The sequence below is a fragment of the Ranitomeya imitator genome, chromosome 4 (assembly GCF_032444005.1).
Source record: "Ranitomeya imitator isolate aRanImi1 chromosome 4, aRanImi1.pri, whole genome shotgun sequence".
NCBI lineage: Eukaryota > Metazoa > Chordata > Amphibia > Anura > Dendrobatidae > Ranitomeya > Ranitomeya imitator.
In genome coordinates, this window is record NC_091285.1 from 220628059 (window position 1) to 220646565 (window position 18507).

General features: G+C 44.3%; 1 protein-coding gene across 1 annotated transcript in view; it reads left to right on the top strand.

Moving 5' to 3' along the window:
- LOC138674481 (solute carrier family 23 member 1-like) overlaps positions 1–18507 on the top strand; it is a 994669-nt gene that overhangs the window by 956033 nt on the left and 20129 nt on the right. The window contains exon 12 of the mRNA XM_069762318.1: positions 10981–11076. Within this exon, the coding sequence (XP_069618419.1) occupies positions 10981–11076 (96 nt within the window). The remainder of the gene's footprint in view (positions 1–10980; positions 11077–18507) is intronic.

Below are 18507 nucleotides of genomic sequence, written 5' to 3' on the forward strand. Positions count from 1 at the left end.
TTCCAAGTACTTTCATACATCCTTTTTACTTGTTATCCTCTTCCGCTATGTCTTTGATCTTTACAGAGTTTTATTGTAAAGATCTTCTAATCTGCCATCTGTGAACCCTTTGAAATTTTAAGGTACATTTTTTTTTTCAGTTAAACATCCTTTGGGAGAATGTTCTAGAATTTTTTTTCTCCATCCATTCCTGATTTTTTTTTAATGTTATGCAATTGAGTCATCAATAGGGACCACCTTTAAGCTGATGTCAAAGATTGCCTCTTGTTGCGCTTAATTTGCCTAAGTATATAGGTAGTGCTGAAAAAAAATTCTCTGCATAGATAAACACCTCTACATTTTTAAAGCATCTGTGTTTAATTTCTAAATTAGTGCAAAAATATTCAATGCACAGCAAAAAAAATAGAATTTTAATCAAATAAATGGTACATTTATTATTATTATTATTTTTTATTTATTTATATAGCACCATTGATTCCATGGTGCTGTACATGAGAAAGGGCTACATACAAATTACATATATCAGTTACAGTAAGCAAACTAACAATGACAGATTGATACAGTCTACAGAGGGGAGTGTTAGGTCTCGAGTTCCCGCTTCTGCACAGGGGGAATCTCGAGCCATCTCCGCTGCGGTCTCCCATTCTTATCCAGCCGCAGTGGAGTCTGCTCAGCAGGGACGTCGGTCCCAGTGTCTTGCTCAGTCTCACGCTGTACAGAGAGTTACTGCTGCTTCTTCAGCCTCTGCCATTAAAGTCAGTGCTGGTCAGCAGCGAGCGGACTTCTCTGGGACTAAGTCCTTGTCTGCACACACTGAGCATGCCCAGGGCAAGATCTCCCATTGGAGATCGAGGGTCATGTGCTCAGGCTCTGCAGCACATTCCATTGGTCCTCTTAGCAGGTCTTGGAAGGGCAAAGTTTCTGTGGCCACTTCCTGTGCTGCAACTATATAAACTGCGCATGACCGCACGGCCATGCGCTAGTGTACATTTGTTAATGTGTGTATGTTGTGAGTGCAAGTCGTCCTTGGATACCCCTACCCTATTGAATGTCTGTTCGCGGAAGGTGTATGGTTGCTATCTAGCGCCCGACTTAGCCTACAGCACGAATCACACATTACAGCGTCCAGTTGCTGTGACCGCCAGTATGGCGCCGTGCACTTCCTCTGTGCTTTCCTTACCCAAGCCTGGGTGGTTAGTGGCATTCGTCAGTGCGGCACCGCATGCACTCTTGTGCCTTAAAATCGTTATTTAGTTTCCTTACACACCCAGTTGCGGTGTTATGCCAGCAAGGGTCTAATCGGACTTCAATCCTAGTTGGGGTTGAGTTCGCTGACTACTTGCTCGCGCTCTATGTGCGGTACCGCGGTCCTGTGACGCAACAGGATCGCTTCCTTCACGTTGGGTGAAGTTTAACCCACGTGTGTATACTTATGAGTACTGCCATATAGTCCGTCGTTACTTGGCAGCAGGTTCCATCTCTGCACGGTGAACCCCGGGCTGCGAATGCACCATACTCTATCTGTCTTAATATTTGGTGCGTTACGCTAGCCCTAACATTACACTAGCGCCAGGGTCTGGCTAGTAATGACGGACAAACAGCAATCCTTGCGGTATATCCAGCAGCTGGAGGGTAGGTTGGCAGCTCTTGAGAGCGCAACCTCAGCTGTGGATGTTACCGCGGTTGCTGTACAGGCTGCTAGCGTGGCTGCAGCAACCCTGTCCATTGCCACCCCTGCTCCGACATTTTCTCGCCTCCAGCTGCCAGAAAAATTTTCTAGTGATAGCAAGTTTTGTAGGGGATTTGTGAGTCAGTGCTCTATTCACCTCGAGCTCCTGGCTGCACGTTTTCCCACAGAGCGGGCTAAGGTGGGATTTATAGTGTCTCTCTTGTCGGACAGGGCGTTGGAATGGGCTACGCCGCTGTGGGAGCGTGGCGATCATGTGGTGCAGAGTGCTCCGCTGTTTCTGAGCACTCTGAAACAGGTCTTTTTAGGACCTCAAGTTACCCATGATACGGCGCTCCAACTGCTGGCATTAACTCAGGGTGAGTCCTTGGTCAGTCAATTCACCGTCCAATTACGCTCTGGCCACTAGGGAGATTCCTGCCACACTGGAGGAGTTAATAACTGTCTCCACTCGAATTGACCTCCGTTTTAACGAGCGGTGGTTAGAGCGAGCCCAGTGTAGGCAGAGGTTTCGGCTGGCTCCTACCTTCGCCAAACCTCTGGAATCTCTGGTCCTGGTTCCTGAGTCACATGAGGCCAGGGAAGTGTCACAAGCGGGATCTAAGTCCCGGACCGCTTGTGCACTCAAGGTCTGTCATGTTTGCCAGCAGTCAGGACATCTAGCCACCAGATGTTCTCAGCGATCGAGGAAACGTCAGCGTTTAGTGGTAGTAGGTGGAGGTACACTAAACACGGCGACGTTTGCCTCTAAATTGTCCTTTAAGGGGACAATTACTATAGGCTCATTCTCCCACTCGGTAGAGCTCTGCGTGGATTCTGGGGCGGAGGGCAATTTTATGTCTTCTGCCTTCGCCCAACGTCACGCAATACCCCTGGTTATGCTAGATCAACCAGTAACGGTACGAGTGGTGAATGGGTCGGCACTGCCCTCACAGATAACACACCAGACCATCCCTTTTACTCTGTCCATGTCGCCATCTCATCAGGAGATTATATCTCTGCTCGTCATTCCTGAGGGAATTGATGAGGTCCTGTTGGGAATACCTTGGCTACGGTACCACTCTCCTCATATCGAGTGGTCCTCTGGCAGAATTCTGGGATGGGGCGAATCTTGTGGGGGTAGGTGTCAGAGGGAGTGCGTTCAGGTTGCTACTACAGAGGTACCCGCAGATCTTTCCTCTCTCCCCAAGCAGTATTGGTCTTATGCAGACGTGTTCTCCAAAGAGGCGGCGGAGATCCTTCCGCCCCATCGCCCCTATGACTGTCCTATTGATCTCTTGCCTGGTGCTGAGCCTCCCCGGGGTCGAGTCTATCCGCTATCTCTCCCGGAGACGGAGGCAATGTCACAGTACATCCAGGAAAATCTGGCAAGAGGATTCATTAGGAAGTCAGTGTCACCTGCTGGGGCAGGGTTCTTCTTCGTGCAGAAGAAGAATGGAGAATTGCGTCCATGCATAGACTACAGGGGTCTTAACGCCATCACCGTTGAGAACAAGTATCCTTTGCCCTTGATATCTGCGCTCTTCGATAGGCTTCGGGGAGCAAGGGTATTTAATAAACTAGATCTGCGGGGTGCTTACAACCTGATTCGCATCCGTGAGGGGGACGAATGGAAGACGGCTTTTAACACCAGGGATGGGCACTATGAATATCTGGTGATGCCCTTCGGGCTCTGTAATGCCCCAGCCGTTTTCCAAGACTTTGTGAACGATATCTTCCGGGATATGCTTTCCACCTCGGTCGTAGTCTATCTGGATGATATTCTCATCTACTCTCCAGATATTGACTCCCACCGGAGAGATGTTTGCAAAGTCTTCGACCTCCTACGGGCAAACTCCCTCTATGCCAAGTTGGAGAAGTGTATGTTTGAGCAGGAGTCCTTACCTTTCTTAGGCTACATCATCTCTGCCCAGGGATTGGCTATGGATCCTGCCAAACTACAGGCTGTGATGGACTGGCAGAAACCCCATTCTCTTAAAGCGGTGCAGCGCTTTATGGGGTTCATTAATTATTATCGCCAGTTCATTCCGCACTTCTCAACTTTGGTAGCTCCCTTGGTTGCCCTCACCAAGAAGGGGGCGAATCACAAATTGTGGTCTGAGGAGGTCTCCAAGGCCTTTAACTGTATAAAGTCACACTTCGCTAGCGCTCCCATTCTACATCGCCCCGATGTTGATAAGCCATTTATCATGGAGGTGGATGCCTCTTCTGTTGGTGCTGGAGCAGTCCTCTTCCAAAAGGATGCTCAAGGTCAGAAGCATCCTTGCTTCTTTTTCTCCAAGACCTTCTCACCAGCAGAGAGGAATTATTCCATCGGGGACAGGGAGTTGCTAGCCATGAAGTTGGCTTTCTCGGAGTGGAGACATCTCTTGGAGGGTGCACGTTTTCCCTTCCAAGTCTTCACAGACCATAAAAATTTGGTGTACCTGCAGACAGCCCAGCGGTTGAATTCTCGCCAGGCCAGATGGTCTTTATTCTTCTCCCGGTTTCATTTCACCCTCCATTTTCTTTCTGGGGAGAAGAACATTCGGGCCGACGCTCTCTCTCGCTCCGTTGTGTCATCTGCGGAGGAGGAGGAGGAGCCTCGGCTTATTGTCCCCACCGAGAGCTTGAGAACTGTGGCCCCGGTTTCGTTAGAGTCTGTGCCCCCGGGCAAGACTTTTGTTCCATCCAATTTGCGACCGGAGGTTCTCTCTTGGGCACACTCGTCCAGGGTGGGTGGACATTTTGGTACTAATAGGACATCTGAGTTACTGGCGAGGACGTACTGGTGGCCGCATATGGCTCGTGATGTCGCAGAGTATGTTCGGGCATGTGTCTCTTGCGCCAAGAACAAGACTCCTCGGCAACAGCCAGCTGGTTTGCTTTATCCTCTGCCGGTGGCGGACAGGCCCTGGGAGATGGTCGGGATGGACTTTGTGGTGGGCTTACCCAAGTCTCGTAACTGTACCATTATCTGGGTGATCACCGACCATTTTTCCAAAATGGTGCACTTGGTGCCTCTTCCACGGCTACCTTCTGCACGGGCGTTGGCTGTCTTGTTCGTCAAGCATATCTTTCGCCTACACGGTATGCCAGACAAAATTGTTAGTGACCGGGGTCCCCAGTTTGCGTCTCGATTCTGGAGAGAGCTTTGTCGTCTACTCAGTATTGAGTTGAATCTCTCTTCGGCATATCATCCCGAGACGAATGGGTTGGTAGAGAGGGCCAACCAGACCTTGGTCACATATTTACGACATTTTGTTTCTGCCAGGCAAGATGACTGGGCATCCTTGCTACCGTGGGCAGAGTTTGCACTTAACAATGCCATAGCTGACTCTACCGGTCAGACTCCATTTCTCCTAAATTACGGCCAGCATCCGCGTGTTCCTGTGCCCATGCCTGTGTCTTCTGCTGACTCCAGGGTGGCAGACTGGGCTGTGGAGGCACGGGACATTTGGGACCGCACGCAGGATGCCATTCGGGCCTCCAAGGAGAGAATGAGGTCCTCTGCCGATGTTCATCGGCGTCCCGCTCCGACCTTTGCTCCTGGCGACTTGGTGTGGCTCTCCGCCCGTAACATCAGGCTGCGAGTTGAGTCCACTAAGTTTGCTCCTCGCTACTTCGGTCCCTTCAAGGTTCTCGAACAGGTTAATCCTGTGGTCTACCGTTTGGCTCTTCCTCCACGCTTGGGTATCACCGACACCTTTCATGTGTCCCTCTTGAAACCCGTATACATGTCCCGGTTTTCCGAGTCATCTGCCGGGACATCGGGTTCGTCTACGGACGATTACGAGGTGAACGCTATTTTGGGGTGCAAGGTGGTACGCGGCAAAAAGTTCTATCTGGTGGATTGGAAGGGTTATGGCCCAGAGGACAGGTCATGGGAGCCTGCTGAAAACATTCGGGCCCCACAGCTCATTGCTGCCTTCGAGCGTAGCGAGGCCCAAGGAGGGGGGGGCATGTTAGGTCTCGAGTTCCCACTTCTGCACAGGGGGAATCTCGAGCCATCTCCGCTGCGGTCTCCCATTCTTATCCAGCCGCAGTGGAGTCTGCTCAGCAGGGACGTCGGTCCCAGCGTCTTGCTCAGTCTCACGCTGTACAGAGAGTTACTGCTGCTTCTTCAGCCTCTGCCATTAAAGTCAGTGCTGGTCAGCAGCAAGCGGACTTCTCTGGGACTAAGTCCTTGTCTGCACACACTGAGCATGCCCAGGGCAAGATCTCCCATTGGAGATCGAGGGTCATGTGCTCAGGCTCTGCAGCACATTCCATTGGTCCTCTTGGCAGGTCTTGGAAGGGCAAAGTTTCTGTGGCCACTTCCTGTGCTGCAACTATATAAACTGCGCAGGACCGCACAGCCCTGCGCTAGTGTACAATTGTTAATGTGTGTATGTTGTGAGTGCAAGTCGTCCTTGGATACCCCTACCCTATTGAATGTCTGTTCACGGAAGGTGTATGGTTGCTATCTAGCGCCCGACTTAGCCTACAGCACGAATCACACATTACAGCGTCCAGTTGCTGTGACCACCAGTACGGCGCCGTGCACTTCCTCTGTGCTTTCCTTACCCAAGCCTGGGTGGTTAGTGGCATTCGTCAGTGCGGCACCGCATGCACTCTTGTGCCTTAAAATCGTTATTTAGTTTCCTTACACACCCAGTTGCGGTGTTATGCCAGCAAGGGTCTAATCGGACTTCAATCCTAGTTGGGGTTGAGTTCGCTGACTACTTGCTCGCGCTCTATGTGCGGTACCGCGGTCCTGTGACGCAACAGGATCGCTTCGCTTCCTTGGGTGAAGTTTAACCCACGTGTGTATACTTATGAGTACCGCCATATAGTCCGTCGTTACTTGGCAGCAGGTTCCATCTCTGCACGGTGGACCCCGGGCTGCGAACGCACCATACTCTATCTGTCTTAATATTTGGTGCGTTCCGCTAGCCCTAACAGGGAGAGGACTCTGCCCTTGTGGGTTTACATTCTACAGGATTATGGGGAAGGAGACAGTACGTTGGGGGGTTGCAGCGGCTCTGGTGTTGGTGAGGTGGTAGCTCCGGTGGTGGTGAGGAGGCAGCGGGGTCAGTGCAGGCTGTAAGCTTTCTTGAAGAGGTGGGTTTTTAGGTTCCTTCTGAAGGATCCAAATGTGGTTGATAGTCAGACGTGTTTGGGCACAGAATTCCAGAGGATGGGGAATATTCGAGAGAAGTCTTGGAGGTGAGGCGTGAATATGTTTGGAGGAGAGAAAGAGATCTTGGGAGGACCAGAGGTTACGTGAGGGAAGATATTGGGAGATTAGTTCAGAGATACATGAAGGAGACAGGTTATGGATGGCTTTCTAGGTCAGTATTAGTAATTTAAACTGGATACACTGAGGGAATGGGAGCCAGTGAAGGGATTTGCAGAGGGGAGAAGGGGAGGATTAGCGAGGTGAGAGATTAATTAGTCTGGCAGCAAATTTAAGGATAACTAGAGAAGTGCGAGTGTGTTAGCAGTGAGGCCACAAAAAAAGGATGTTGCATTAGTCGAGGCAGGAGATGAGGGCTTGCACAAGCATTTTAGTAGGTTGAGCATTGAAGAAGGGATGGATTATGGAAATATTTTTGAGCTGGAGGTGTCAGGAGGGGGAAAGAGCTTGGATGTGCGGTTTGAAGAACAGAGTCAAGGGTTACTCCGAGGCAGCGGACTTCTGGTATGGGGGAAGCGTGATGTCATTTATTGTGATAGATAGATCAAGTATTAAAGATCTGTGAGATGGAGGAAAGATAATGAGTTCAGATTTATTCAGTTCATTTAGAATAGATTTGGACAGTGCATCTTGATTGTAATCAAAAGTGAAGTTTTGATTTTCTGAATCTTTTTCAAACTGTTGCCACACTGTTGAAAATTGATTTCTAGCACTACAAGGTACTTACAGAATGCCCACACCCACGTCACACCCACAATATCAGACTGCATACAAGCAGATAGTATCAGGGGTTCACTGATTCCACTAGAAGGGAGCAGGTCATGATGTGTGATGTAATGTCTTATTAGGATAGGGGAGCAATGAGGAGCAGCTGCAGCGTCACTCAAAATTAGTGTGAAGGTGGAAAACATTTCATGTTATCCTAATAGTTTATGATGGTATGAACATTACAATAATTTCTCCCTGGAGTACACCTTTAAGTACATATGACCATTGACCGATCCATCATGCCTTCTCAAGCATTGTCCTTTTTCATCAAGATGAGATACACGTGCAGATAGATAAGTGAGAGGAAACAGAAAGAACAATGAAACTAAACCGAGACCAAAATAATTTCCTGCCAAATTGACATTCAGAGGAAAATCCACAGAAACATAGGCAGCCAAATGTTGTTTTCTGTGACAAGTTGCTAGTTATTTTCTGTCATTTTCAACTCAGTTACATAAATGAATGGTCTATCCACATACATTTTAGTCTAGTCTGAAAAAAACCCATTTGATTTGGTATTGTGTTCTGGTATCATAGGTTTAGCTTATGTAGGAGACAAAACTACATCTGGCCATACACATAGCTGTCAGATGAATGTTTGTTCGCTTGACAGCTACAGTGCCTTGTGAAAGTATTCGACCCCCTGGAACTTTTCAACCTTTTCTCACACATCATGCTTCAAACATAAAGATACCAAATGTAAATTTTTGGTGAAGAATCAACAACAAGTGGAACACAATTGTGAAGTTGAATGAAATTTATTGGTTATTTTAAATTTTTGTGGAAATTCAAAAACTGAAAAGTGGGGTGTGCAATATTATTCAGCCCCTTTACTTTCAGTGCAGCAAACTCACTCCAGAAGTTCATTGTGTGTCTCTGAATGATCCAATGTTGTCCTAAATGCCTAATGATGATAAATACAATCCACTTGTGTGTAATCAAGTCTCCGTATAAATGCACCTGCTATGTGATAGTCTCAGGGTTCTGTTTGAAGCACAGAGAGCATCATGAAGACCAAGGAACACAACAGGCAGGTCCGTGATACTGTTGTAGAGAAGTTTAAAGCCGGATTTGGATATAAAATGATTTCCAAAACTTTAAACATCCCAAGGAACACTATGCAAGTGATCTTATTGAAATGGAAGGAGTATCATACCACTGCAAATCTACCAAGACCCGGACGTCCCTCTAAACTTTCATCTCAAACAAGGAGAAGACTGATCAGAGATGCAGCCAAGAGGCCCATGATCACTCTGGATGAACTGCAGAGATCTACAGCTGAGGTGGGACAGTCTGGCCATAGGGCAATAATCAGTCCCACACTGCACAAATCTGGCCTTTATGGAAGAGTGGCAAGAAGAAAGCCATTTCTCAAAGATATCCATAAAAAGTGTTGTTTAAAGTTTGCAACAAGCCACCTAGGAAACACCAAATGTGGAAGAAAATGCTCTGGTCAGATGAAACCAAAATCGAACTTTTTGGCAACAATGCCAAATGATATGTTTGGTGTAAAGTTAATACAGCTCATCACATTGAAGACACCATCCCCACAGTCAAACATGGTGGTGGCAGCATCATGATTTGGGCTTGCTTTTCTTCAGCATGGACAGGAAAGATGAATAAAATTGATGGGAAGATGGATGGAGCCAAATACAGGACCATTCTTGAAGAAAACCTATTGGAGTCTGCAAAAGACCTGAGACTGGGATGGAGATTTGTCTTCCAATAAGACAATCCCAAACATAAAGCAAAATCTGCAATGGAATGGTTCACAAATACATGTATCCAGGTGTTAAAATGGCCAAGTCAAAGTCCAGACCTCAATCCAATCGAGACTCTGTGGAAAGAGCTGAAAACTGCTGTTCACAAACGATCTTCGTCAAACCTCATTAAGCTCGAGCTGTTTGCCAAGGAAGAATGGGCAAGAATTTCAGTTTCTCGATGTACAAAACTAATAGAGACATACCCCAAGTGACTTGCAGCTGTAATTGCAGCAAAAGGTGGCACAACAAAGTATTAAGTTAAAGGGGCCGAATAATATTGCACGTCTCACTTTTCAGTTTTTGAAGTTCCACAAAAATTTAAAATAAACAACAAATTTCGTTCAACTTCACAATTGTGCTCCACTTGTTGTCAATTCTTCACCAAAAATTTTCACTTGGTATCTTTATGTTTGAAGCATGATTTGTGGGAAGAGGTTGAAAAGTTCCAGGGGGCTGAATGCTTTCGCAAGGCACTGTATCTCTCAGAATGCCCCCATACATATAACATTCAGTTCAGCCAAGCATTCATGTGTTGTCTATGGGAAGAGTGGAGAAAGTTGCATCCAGACAGTTTTGGCATCAACTTATCTAGCTGAGAACAAAAGGATGCATATTGTGAAACTCTTATCTCTCCAACATTATCATTCTCATAAGAATCGGGAAACTCTCAAATACGTTAGATGTTGTTTGAGTCAGCTGATTTCAGTTTTAATTTAATGTGTATGGAGTCTTAATGCTACTTTCAGTTGGCCTTAATGAATGCATTTTAGCATCCATGCTAAGGCTGCAAAACTGATAACTCTGTGGTTTAACAGAACCAAGAAGCATATTGGGATTTAACTTTGGTTCAGTAAAACAAAAGGAGGTTTTGGCATTGTGGCTACAATATAAACACTTTAGAGAATATAGCGGGTGCTCACTGTGCATACAAGGTGGTGCTCCAAGGTATTAGTTAGCAATAAATAACAAAAAAGCTTGGGCATTCAAATGAAAATTTATGGTCCAATGTAGACCAATGAGGCAAATGCCACCACCATACAACAAAGAAAAAATACAGGATGACCCAATTGAAAGACAGATTAACAATCGCAATGTTTCGGCACGAACATGCCTTTCTCAAGCTGAATCTGCTGTAGAAGGGAGTCAAAGGTAATGGGACCTAGTCTCCTTTCATGCCTGAATGGTGTGAGGGCACCAACTACGAGTGCCAGAGTCTGCGAAGGTTAATCTGTCTTTCAATCGGGTCATCCTGTATTTTTTCTTTGTTGTATGGTGGTGGCATTTGCTTCATTGGTCTACATTAGACAAAAATTTTCATTTGAGTGCCCAAGCTTTTTTGTTATTTACAATATAAACACTGTAATGTGTTCACATTATAGATGTCTGAAACTTGCCTAAATCTACATCTCTGCTTTGATTCTTAAGTAATAGTGACAGTATTGTAATACCGCGGGCGTCAAAAGGAGATCCAACATAATGTGTTCCACCTGTGGAACTAATATCTGGAGACTGAAATGTAACAAAAAAAAGCTAATATGTAGCCATCTGGAGAAACTCCATCAATAAATTAGAATACACTATGTGCTTTTGCTTTTTTTTTGAAGGAGTGACTGAACTGGACCAAACCATAACTGTGCTTCTCACAACTAAAATGTTCGTTGGAGGATTTTTAGGATGTCTTCTTGATAACACTATTCCAGGTAAACTATTCACATACAGTATATGAATTCATTGCTTCCTGTTGCAACACTTTGCATAATGATGTTAAAACACACATGTAAACCATATGTGCATCTGAGATAAAACATTAAAAGAATATAATTTTTAGAAGTGGTTACAGATGTAAGCCTTAGCATATTCAGATGTAGACCATCGTACCTTTGACATCTGTGATGGGTAAGATGAAAAAGTCAGAATCCAATAAATGTATATTAAAAAAATGCCATACAAATACCAATGATCAAGTCCAAAATACAAACGTTATTTGCTATTACTAAGCTACTTTGACTTTATGCATCTTCCATAGAGAATTATTGCAAGACCTTTTAATGTAATGTCTTGGCCTTTTCCAATCTTTTTTTCTGTGATATTTTGCCATTTTTAGCATAATTGTAGTATTTGTTACCAGAACTCTTGAGATGTATTTGCATTACAAAATTAATATATACTGTAAATTTGCTTCATTTTGAGTGCCAGAGAAATGGCTATATCATCTGTAACGTTACAGATTTAAATGTCAGTTCTTCAGTGATTCTTTGACTTGTGAACTTCAGATTGATTACTGACTATTAACCTGAGTCCTTGCTTGATAATTCATCTTTTGATACCAATGTGAGACCCACACTTTAACTTTTCTTTCACCTTGCTAGCTACCTCTGCTTCATCTGTCTATATTTCCCCTTCAGTCTGCTATAGCTGTAACCAAGACATGCTATGTGCCAGGGTTTCCAATTGTCCAGAAATTCCAGGACATTCTCTGCAATTAGGCCACATTTGTCTACTGTGCTCTCGATTCTGCATGACTAAAGTTTTTCTCGCAGGTCTGGAGTAGCTGGGGCTAGTGCAAGGTTCTTGATTCTTAAGAGGTGCACAACTCTTAATGCCTTCACCCCAAGCCTGTTTTCACTTTCCCCACCAGGCCAATTTTTTTTATTCTGACCAATGTCACTTTATGATTTTATAACTCTCAAATGCTTCAACATATTCCAGTGATCCTGAGGTATTTTTTCATGAAACATTGTACTTCATGTTAGTTGTACATTTTGATTAATATGATTTGCATATGAAAACTTTGAAAAGTTGATAAAAATGTGAACATTTAGCAATTTTCAAACTTGAACTCCTTTAGCCCCAAGGGTGGTTTGCACGTTAATGACCGGGCCAATTTTTACAATTCTGACCACTGTCCCTTTATGAGGTTATAACTCTGGAATGCTTCAACATATCCTGATGATTTTGACATTGGTTTCTTGTGACATACTGTACTTCTTGATAGTGGTAATTATATATATATATATATATATATATATATATATATATATTACCTGCATTTATTTGTGAAAAAAAACAGAAATTTGGCGAAAATTTCGCAATTTTCCAACTTTGAATTTTTATGCCCTTAAATCACAGAGATATGTCACACAAAATACTTAATAAGTAACATTAAACACATGTCTACTTTACATCAACACAATTTTGGAATCAAAATGTTTTTTGTTAGGGAGTTATAAGGGTTAAAAGTTGACCAGTAATTTCTAATTTTTACAACACCTTTTTTTAGGGACCACATCACATTTGAAGTCACTTTGAGGGGTCTATATTATATAAATACCCAAGTAACATAGTAACATAGTTATTAATGTTGAAGGGAGACTTCAAGTCCATCTAGTTCAACCCATAGCCTAACCTAACATGCCCTAATATGTTGATCCAAAGGAAGGCAAAAAAAACCATGTAGCAAAGAGTAAGCTCCACATTGGGGAAAAAATTCCCTCCCGACTCCACAAACGGCAATCAGACTAGTTCCCTGGATCCACACCCTATCAGGGAATCTAGTACATATAACCTGTAACATTATACTTTTCAAGAATGCATCCAGTCCCCTCTTAAATTTAAGTAATTAATCACTCATTACAACATCATACGGCAGAGAGTTCCATAGTCTCACTGCTCTTTCAGTAAAGAATCTGCATATGTTATTATGCTTAAACCTTCTTTCCTCCAGACGTAGAGGATGCCCTCTTGTCCCTGTCTCAGGTCTATGATTAAAAAGATCATCAGAAAGGTCTTTGTACTGTCCCCTTATATATTTATACATTAAAATTAGAACACCCCTTAGCCTTTATTTTTCCAAACTAAATAGCCCCAAGTGTAATAACCTATCTTGGTATTGCAGACCCCCCAGTCCTCTAATAACCTTGTTCGCTCTTCTCTGCACCCGCTCTAGTTCAGCTATGTCTTTCTTATACACCGGAGACCAGAACTGTACACAGTATTCTAAGTGTGGTCGAACTAGTGACTTTTTTAGAGGTAAAATTATGTTCTCCTCATGAGCATCTATGCCTCTTTTAATGCACCCCATTATTTTATTTGCCTTTGTAGCAGCTGCCTGACACTGGCCACTAAATGAGAGTTTGTCATCCATCCATACTCCCTGGTCTTTTTCATTGACGGTTTTGCCCAGAGTTTTAGAATTAAGCACATAGTTATACATCTTATTACTTCTACCCAAGTGCATGACCTTACATTTATCCCCATTAAAGCTCATTTGCCATTTATCAGCCCAAGCTTCTAGTTTGCATAAATCATCCAGTAATATAAAATTGTCCTCCTCTGTATTGATTACCCTTCCGAGTTTAGTGTCATCTGCAAATATTGAAATTCTACTCTGTTTGCCCCCTACAAGATCATTAATAAATATGTTAAAAAGAAGAGGGCTCAATACTGACCCCTGTGGTACCCCACTGCTAACCGCGACCCAGTCCGAGTGCACTCCATTAATAACCCCCCTTTGTTTCCTATCCCTGAGCGAGCTCTTAACCCACTTACACATATTTTCCCCTATCCCCATTATTCTCATTTTATGTATCAACCTTTTGTGTGGCACCGTATCAAAAGCTTTTGAAAAGTCCATATACACTACGTTCACTGGTTTCCCTTGGTCCAGTCCAGAGCTTACCTCTTCAAAGAAATTGACACCATTCTAAAAACTGCACCGCTCAAGGTGCTCAAAACCACATTCAAGAAGTTTATTAACCCTTCAGGTTTAACTTTTTTTCACCAACAATTTACTTCTAATCCAATTTGTTTTATTTTACCAATGGTAACAAGAGAAATTGGACCCCAAAAGTTGTTGTACAATTTGTTCTGAGTATGCTGATACCCCATATGTGGGGGTAAACCACTGTTTGGGTGCATGGCAGAGCTCGGAAGGGAAGTAGCGCCGTTTGCCTTTTCAATGCAAAATTGAATGGAATTGAGATGGGACGCCATGTCGCGTTTGGAGAGCCCCTGATGTGCCTAAACATTGAAACCCCATCAAGCGACACCATTGTGGAAACTAGACCCCATAAGGAACTTGTGTAGATGTGTGGTGAGCACTTTGACCCACCAAGTGCTTCACAGAAGTTTATAATGTAGAGCCGTAAAAATAAAAAATTCATATTTTTTCACAAAAATGATCTTTTCACCCCAATTTTTAATTTTCCTAAGGGTAACAGAAGAAATTGGACCCCAAAAGTTGTTGTGCAATTTGTCCTGAGTACGCTGATACCCCATATGTGAGGGTAAGCCACCGTTTGGGCGCAAGGCAGAGCTTGGAAGGGAAGGAGCGCCGTTTAACTTTTCAATGCAAAGTTTACTGGAATTGAGATGGGAAGCCATGTCGCATTTGGAGAGCCCCTGATGTGCCTAAACATTGAAACCCCATCAAGTGACACCATTTTGGAATGTAGACCCCCTAAGGAACTTATCTAGATGTGTGGTGAGCACTTTGACCCACCAAGTGCTTCACAGAAGTTTATAATGTAGAGCCGTAAAAATGAAAAATCATATATTTTCACAAAAATTATCTTTTCACCCCCAATTTTTTATTTTCCCAAGGGTAACAGAAGAAATTAGACCACATTCAAGAAGTTTATTAACCCTTCAGGTGCTTTACAGGAATTTTTGGAATGTTTTTTAAAAAAAGAAGATTTAACTTTTTTCACCAAAAATTTATTTCTGATCCAATTTGTTTTATTTTACCAAGGGTAACAGTAGAAATTGGACCTCAAAAGTTGTTGTACAATTTGTTCTGAGTACGCTGATACCCCATATGTGGGGGTAAACTACTGTTTGGGTGCATGGCTGTTATGATCTGGTGGTTTAGGAACAACATGAGACAAGCTCTGAAGGAGGTGGTATCTGTACTGACTGCAGACCCTGAACCTAGCAGCACAACTAGAAATAGCCTTGGGGGGTACCTGACGCTCCATAGACCTCTCGGCACAGCCTAAGATCAAACTTCCCCTAAAGATGGAAACAGGAAACCTATCTTGCCTCAGAGAAAATCCCCAAAGGAAAGATAGCCCCCCACAAATATTGACAGTGAGAGGAGGGGAAAATAACATACGCAGAGATGAAATCAGATTTTAGCATAGGAGGCCAGTCTAGCTTGATAGATAGGACAGGAAAGGATACTGTGCGGTCAGTATAAAAACTACAAAACAATCCACACAGAGTTTACAAAATCTCCACACCTGACTAAAGGTGTTGAGGGTAAATCTGCTTCCCAGAGCTTCCAACTAACAGAAAAAATCCATAATGACAAGCTGGACAAAAATAGAATGCACAGAACAATAAGTCCACAACATGTGGACTGAAATGAGCAAGCCAGAACTTATCTTTGCAGAACTGGTCAGGAAATCAGGAGAATCCAAGCAGAGATGTGAATCCAGCCAGAGAACATTAACAAGTGGCATAGGCTGAAGACTAGAGCCAGGTTAAATAGCAGAGCCAGGAGAGACGATTAGTGAAAGCAGCTGCTAAAGCTAAACCCGAGGAGCGGCAGTTCCACTCAAAACCACCAGAGGGAGCCCAAGGGCAGAATTCACAAAAGTGCTATTTACAACCACCGGAGGGAGCCCAAGAGCGGAATTCACAACAGTACCCCCACCTTGAGGAGGGGTCACCGAACCCTCACCAAAGCCCCCAGGCCGATCAGGACGAGCCAAGTGAAAAGCACGAACCAAATCGGTAGCATGGACATCGGAGGCAACAATCCAAGAATTATCCTCCTAGCCATAACCCTTCCACTTGACAAGATACTGGAGCCTCCGTCTCGAAAAATGAGAATCCAAAATCTTCTCAACCTCATATTCCAACTCTCCCTCAACCAACACCGGGGCAGGAGGGTCAACCAAGGGAAAAACGGGCACCACATATCTCCGCAACAAAGATCTATGGAAAACATTATGAATGACAAAAGAGGCTGGAAGAGCCAAACGAAAAGAGACCAGATTAATAATTTCAGAAATTTAATAAGGACCAATAAACCGAGGCTTAAACTTAGGAGAAGAAACCTTCATAGGAACATGACGGGAAGACAACCAAACCAAATCCCCCACACGAAGCCGGGGACCAACACGTTGACGGCGGTTAGCAAAACGTTGAGCCCTTTCCTGAGACAAAATCAAATTGTCCACCACATGAGTCCAAATCTGCTGCAGCCTGTCCACCACAGAATCAACACCAGGACAATCAGAAGGCTCAACCTGCCCAGAAGAAAAACGAGGATGAAAACCAATATTACAAAAGAAAGGTGAAACCAAAGTAGCCGAACTAGCCCGATTATTAAGGGCAAACTCGGCCAACGGCAAGAAAGACACCCAGTCATCCTGATCAGCAGACACAAAGCATCTCAAATAGGTCTCGAAGGTCTGATTAGTTCGCTCAGTTTGGCCATTAGTCTGAGGATGAAACGCCGAAGAAAAAGACAAATCAATGCCCATCCTAGCACAAAAGGCCCGCCAAAATCTAGAGACAAACTGAGAACCTCTGTCAGACACAATATTCTCCGGAATGCCATGCAAACGAACCACATGCTGAAAAAACAATGGAAAGAGATCTGAGGAGGAAGGCAACTTAGGCAAAGGTAAAAAATGGACCATTTTAGAGAACCGGTCACAAACAACCCAGATAACAGACATCTTCTGAGAAACAGGAAGATCCTAAATAAAATCCATGGAAATATGCGTCCAGGGCCTCTCAGGGACCGGCAAAGGCAAAAGCAACCCACTAGCGCGGGAACAGCAAGGCTTGGCCCGGGCGCAAGTCCCACAGGACTGCACAAAAGCACGCACATCGCGAGACAAGGAAGGCCACCAAAAGGACCTAGCAACCAAATCTCTGGTACCAAAAATCCCAGGATGATCAGCCAACACTGAACAATGAACCTCAGAAATTACCTTACTTGTCAATCTATCAGGAACAAACAGCTTCCCCACAGGACAGCGGTCAGGCCTATCAGCCTGAAATTCCTGAAGCACCCGGCGCAAATCAGGGGAGATAGCAGAAAGAATCACCCCCTCCTTAAGAATGCCAACCAGCTCAAGGACTCCAGGAGAATCAGGTGAAAAACTCCTATAGAGGGCATCAGCCTTAACATTCTTATATCCCGGAAGATACGAGACCACAAAATCAAAACGGGAGAAAAACAGGGACCATCGAGCCTGTCTAGGATTCAGCCGCTTGGCCGACTCGAGGTAAATCAGATTCTTATGATCAGTCAGGACCACAACACGGTGTTTTGCTCCCTCAAGCCAGTGTCGCCACTCCTCAAACGCCCACTTCATAGCCAACAACTCCCGATTGCCGACATCATAATTGCGTTCTGCAGGCGAAAACTTTCTGGAAAAAAAGCACACGGTTTCATCAAAGAACCATCAGATTCCCTCTGAGACAAAACGGCCCCTGCCCCAATCTCAGAAGCGTTGACCTCAACCTGAAAAGGAAGAGAAACATCCGGCTGACGCAACACAGGGGCAGAAGTAAATCGGCGTTTAAGCTCTTGAAAGGCCTCAACAGCCTCAGAGGACCAATTAATCACATCAGCGCCCTTCTTCGTCAAATCAGTAAGGGGCTTAACCACACTGGAAAAGTTGGCAATGAAACGGCGATAGAAATTAGCAAAGCCCAAAAATTTTTGAAGACCCTTCACAGATGTGGGTTGGATCCAGTCATGAATAGCTTGGACCTTAACAGGATCCATTTCTATAGACGAGGGAGAAAAAACAAAACCCAAAAAAGAGACCTTCTGAACTCCGAATAGGCACTTAGACCCCTTCACAAATAAAGCATTATCACGAAAGATCTGGAACACCATTCTGACCTGCTTCACATGAGACTCCCAATCATTGGAAAAATCAAAATATCATCCAAATATACGACCATGAATTTATCAAGATAATTGCAAAAAATATCATGCATGAAAGACTGGAACACAGATGGAGCATTAGAGAGCCCAAATGGCATCACAAGGTATTCAAAATGGCCTTCGGGCGTATTAAATGCAGTTTTCCATTCGTCACCCTGTTTAATACGAACAAGATTATATGCCCCTCGGAGGTCAATCTTAGTAAACCAACTAGCCC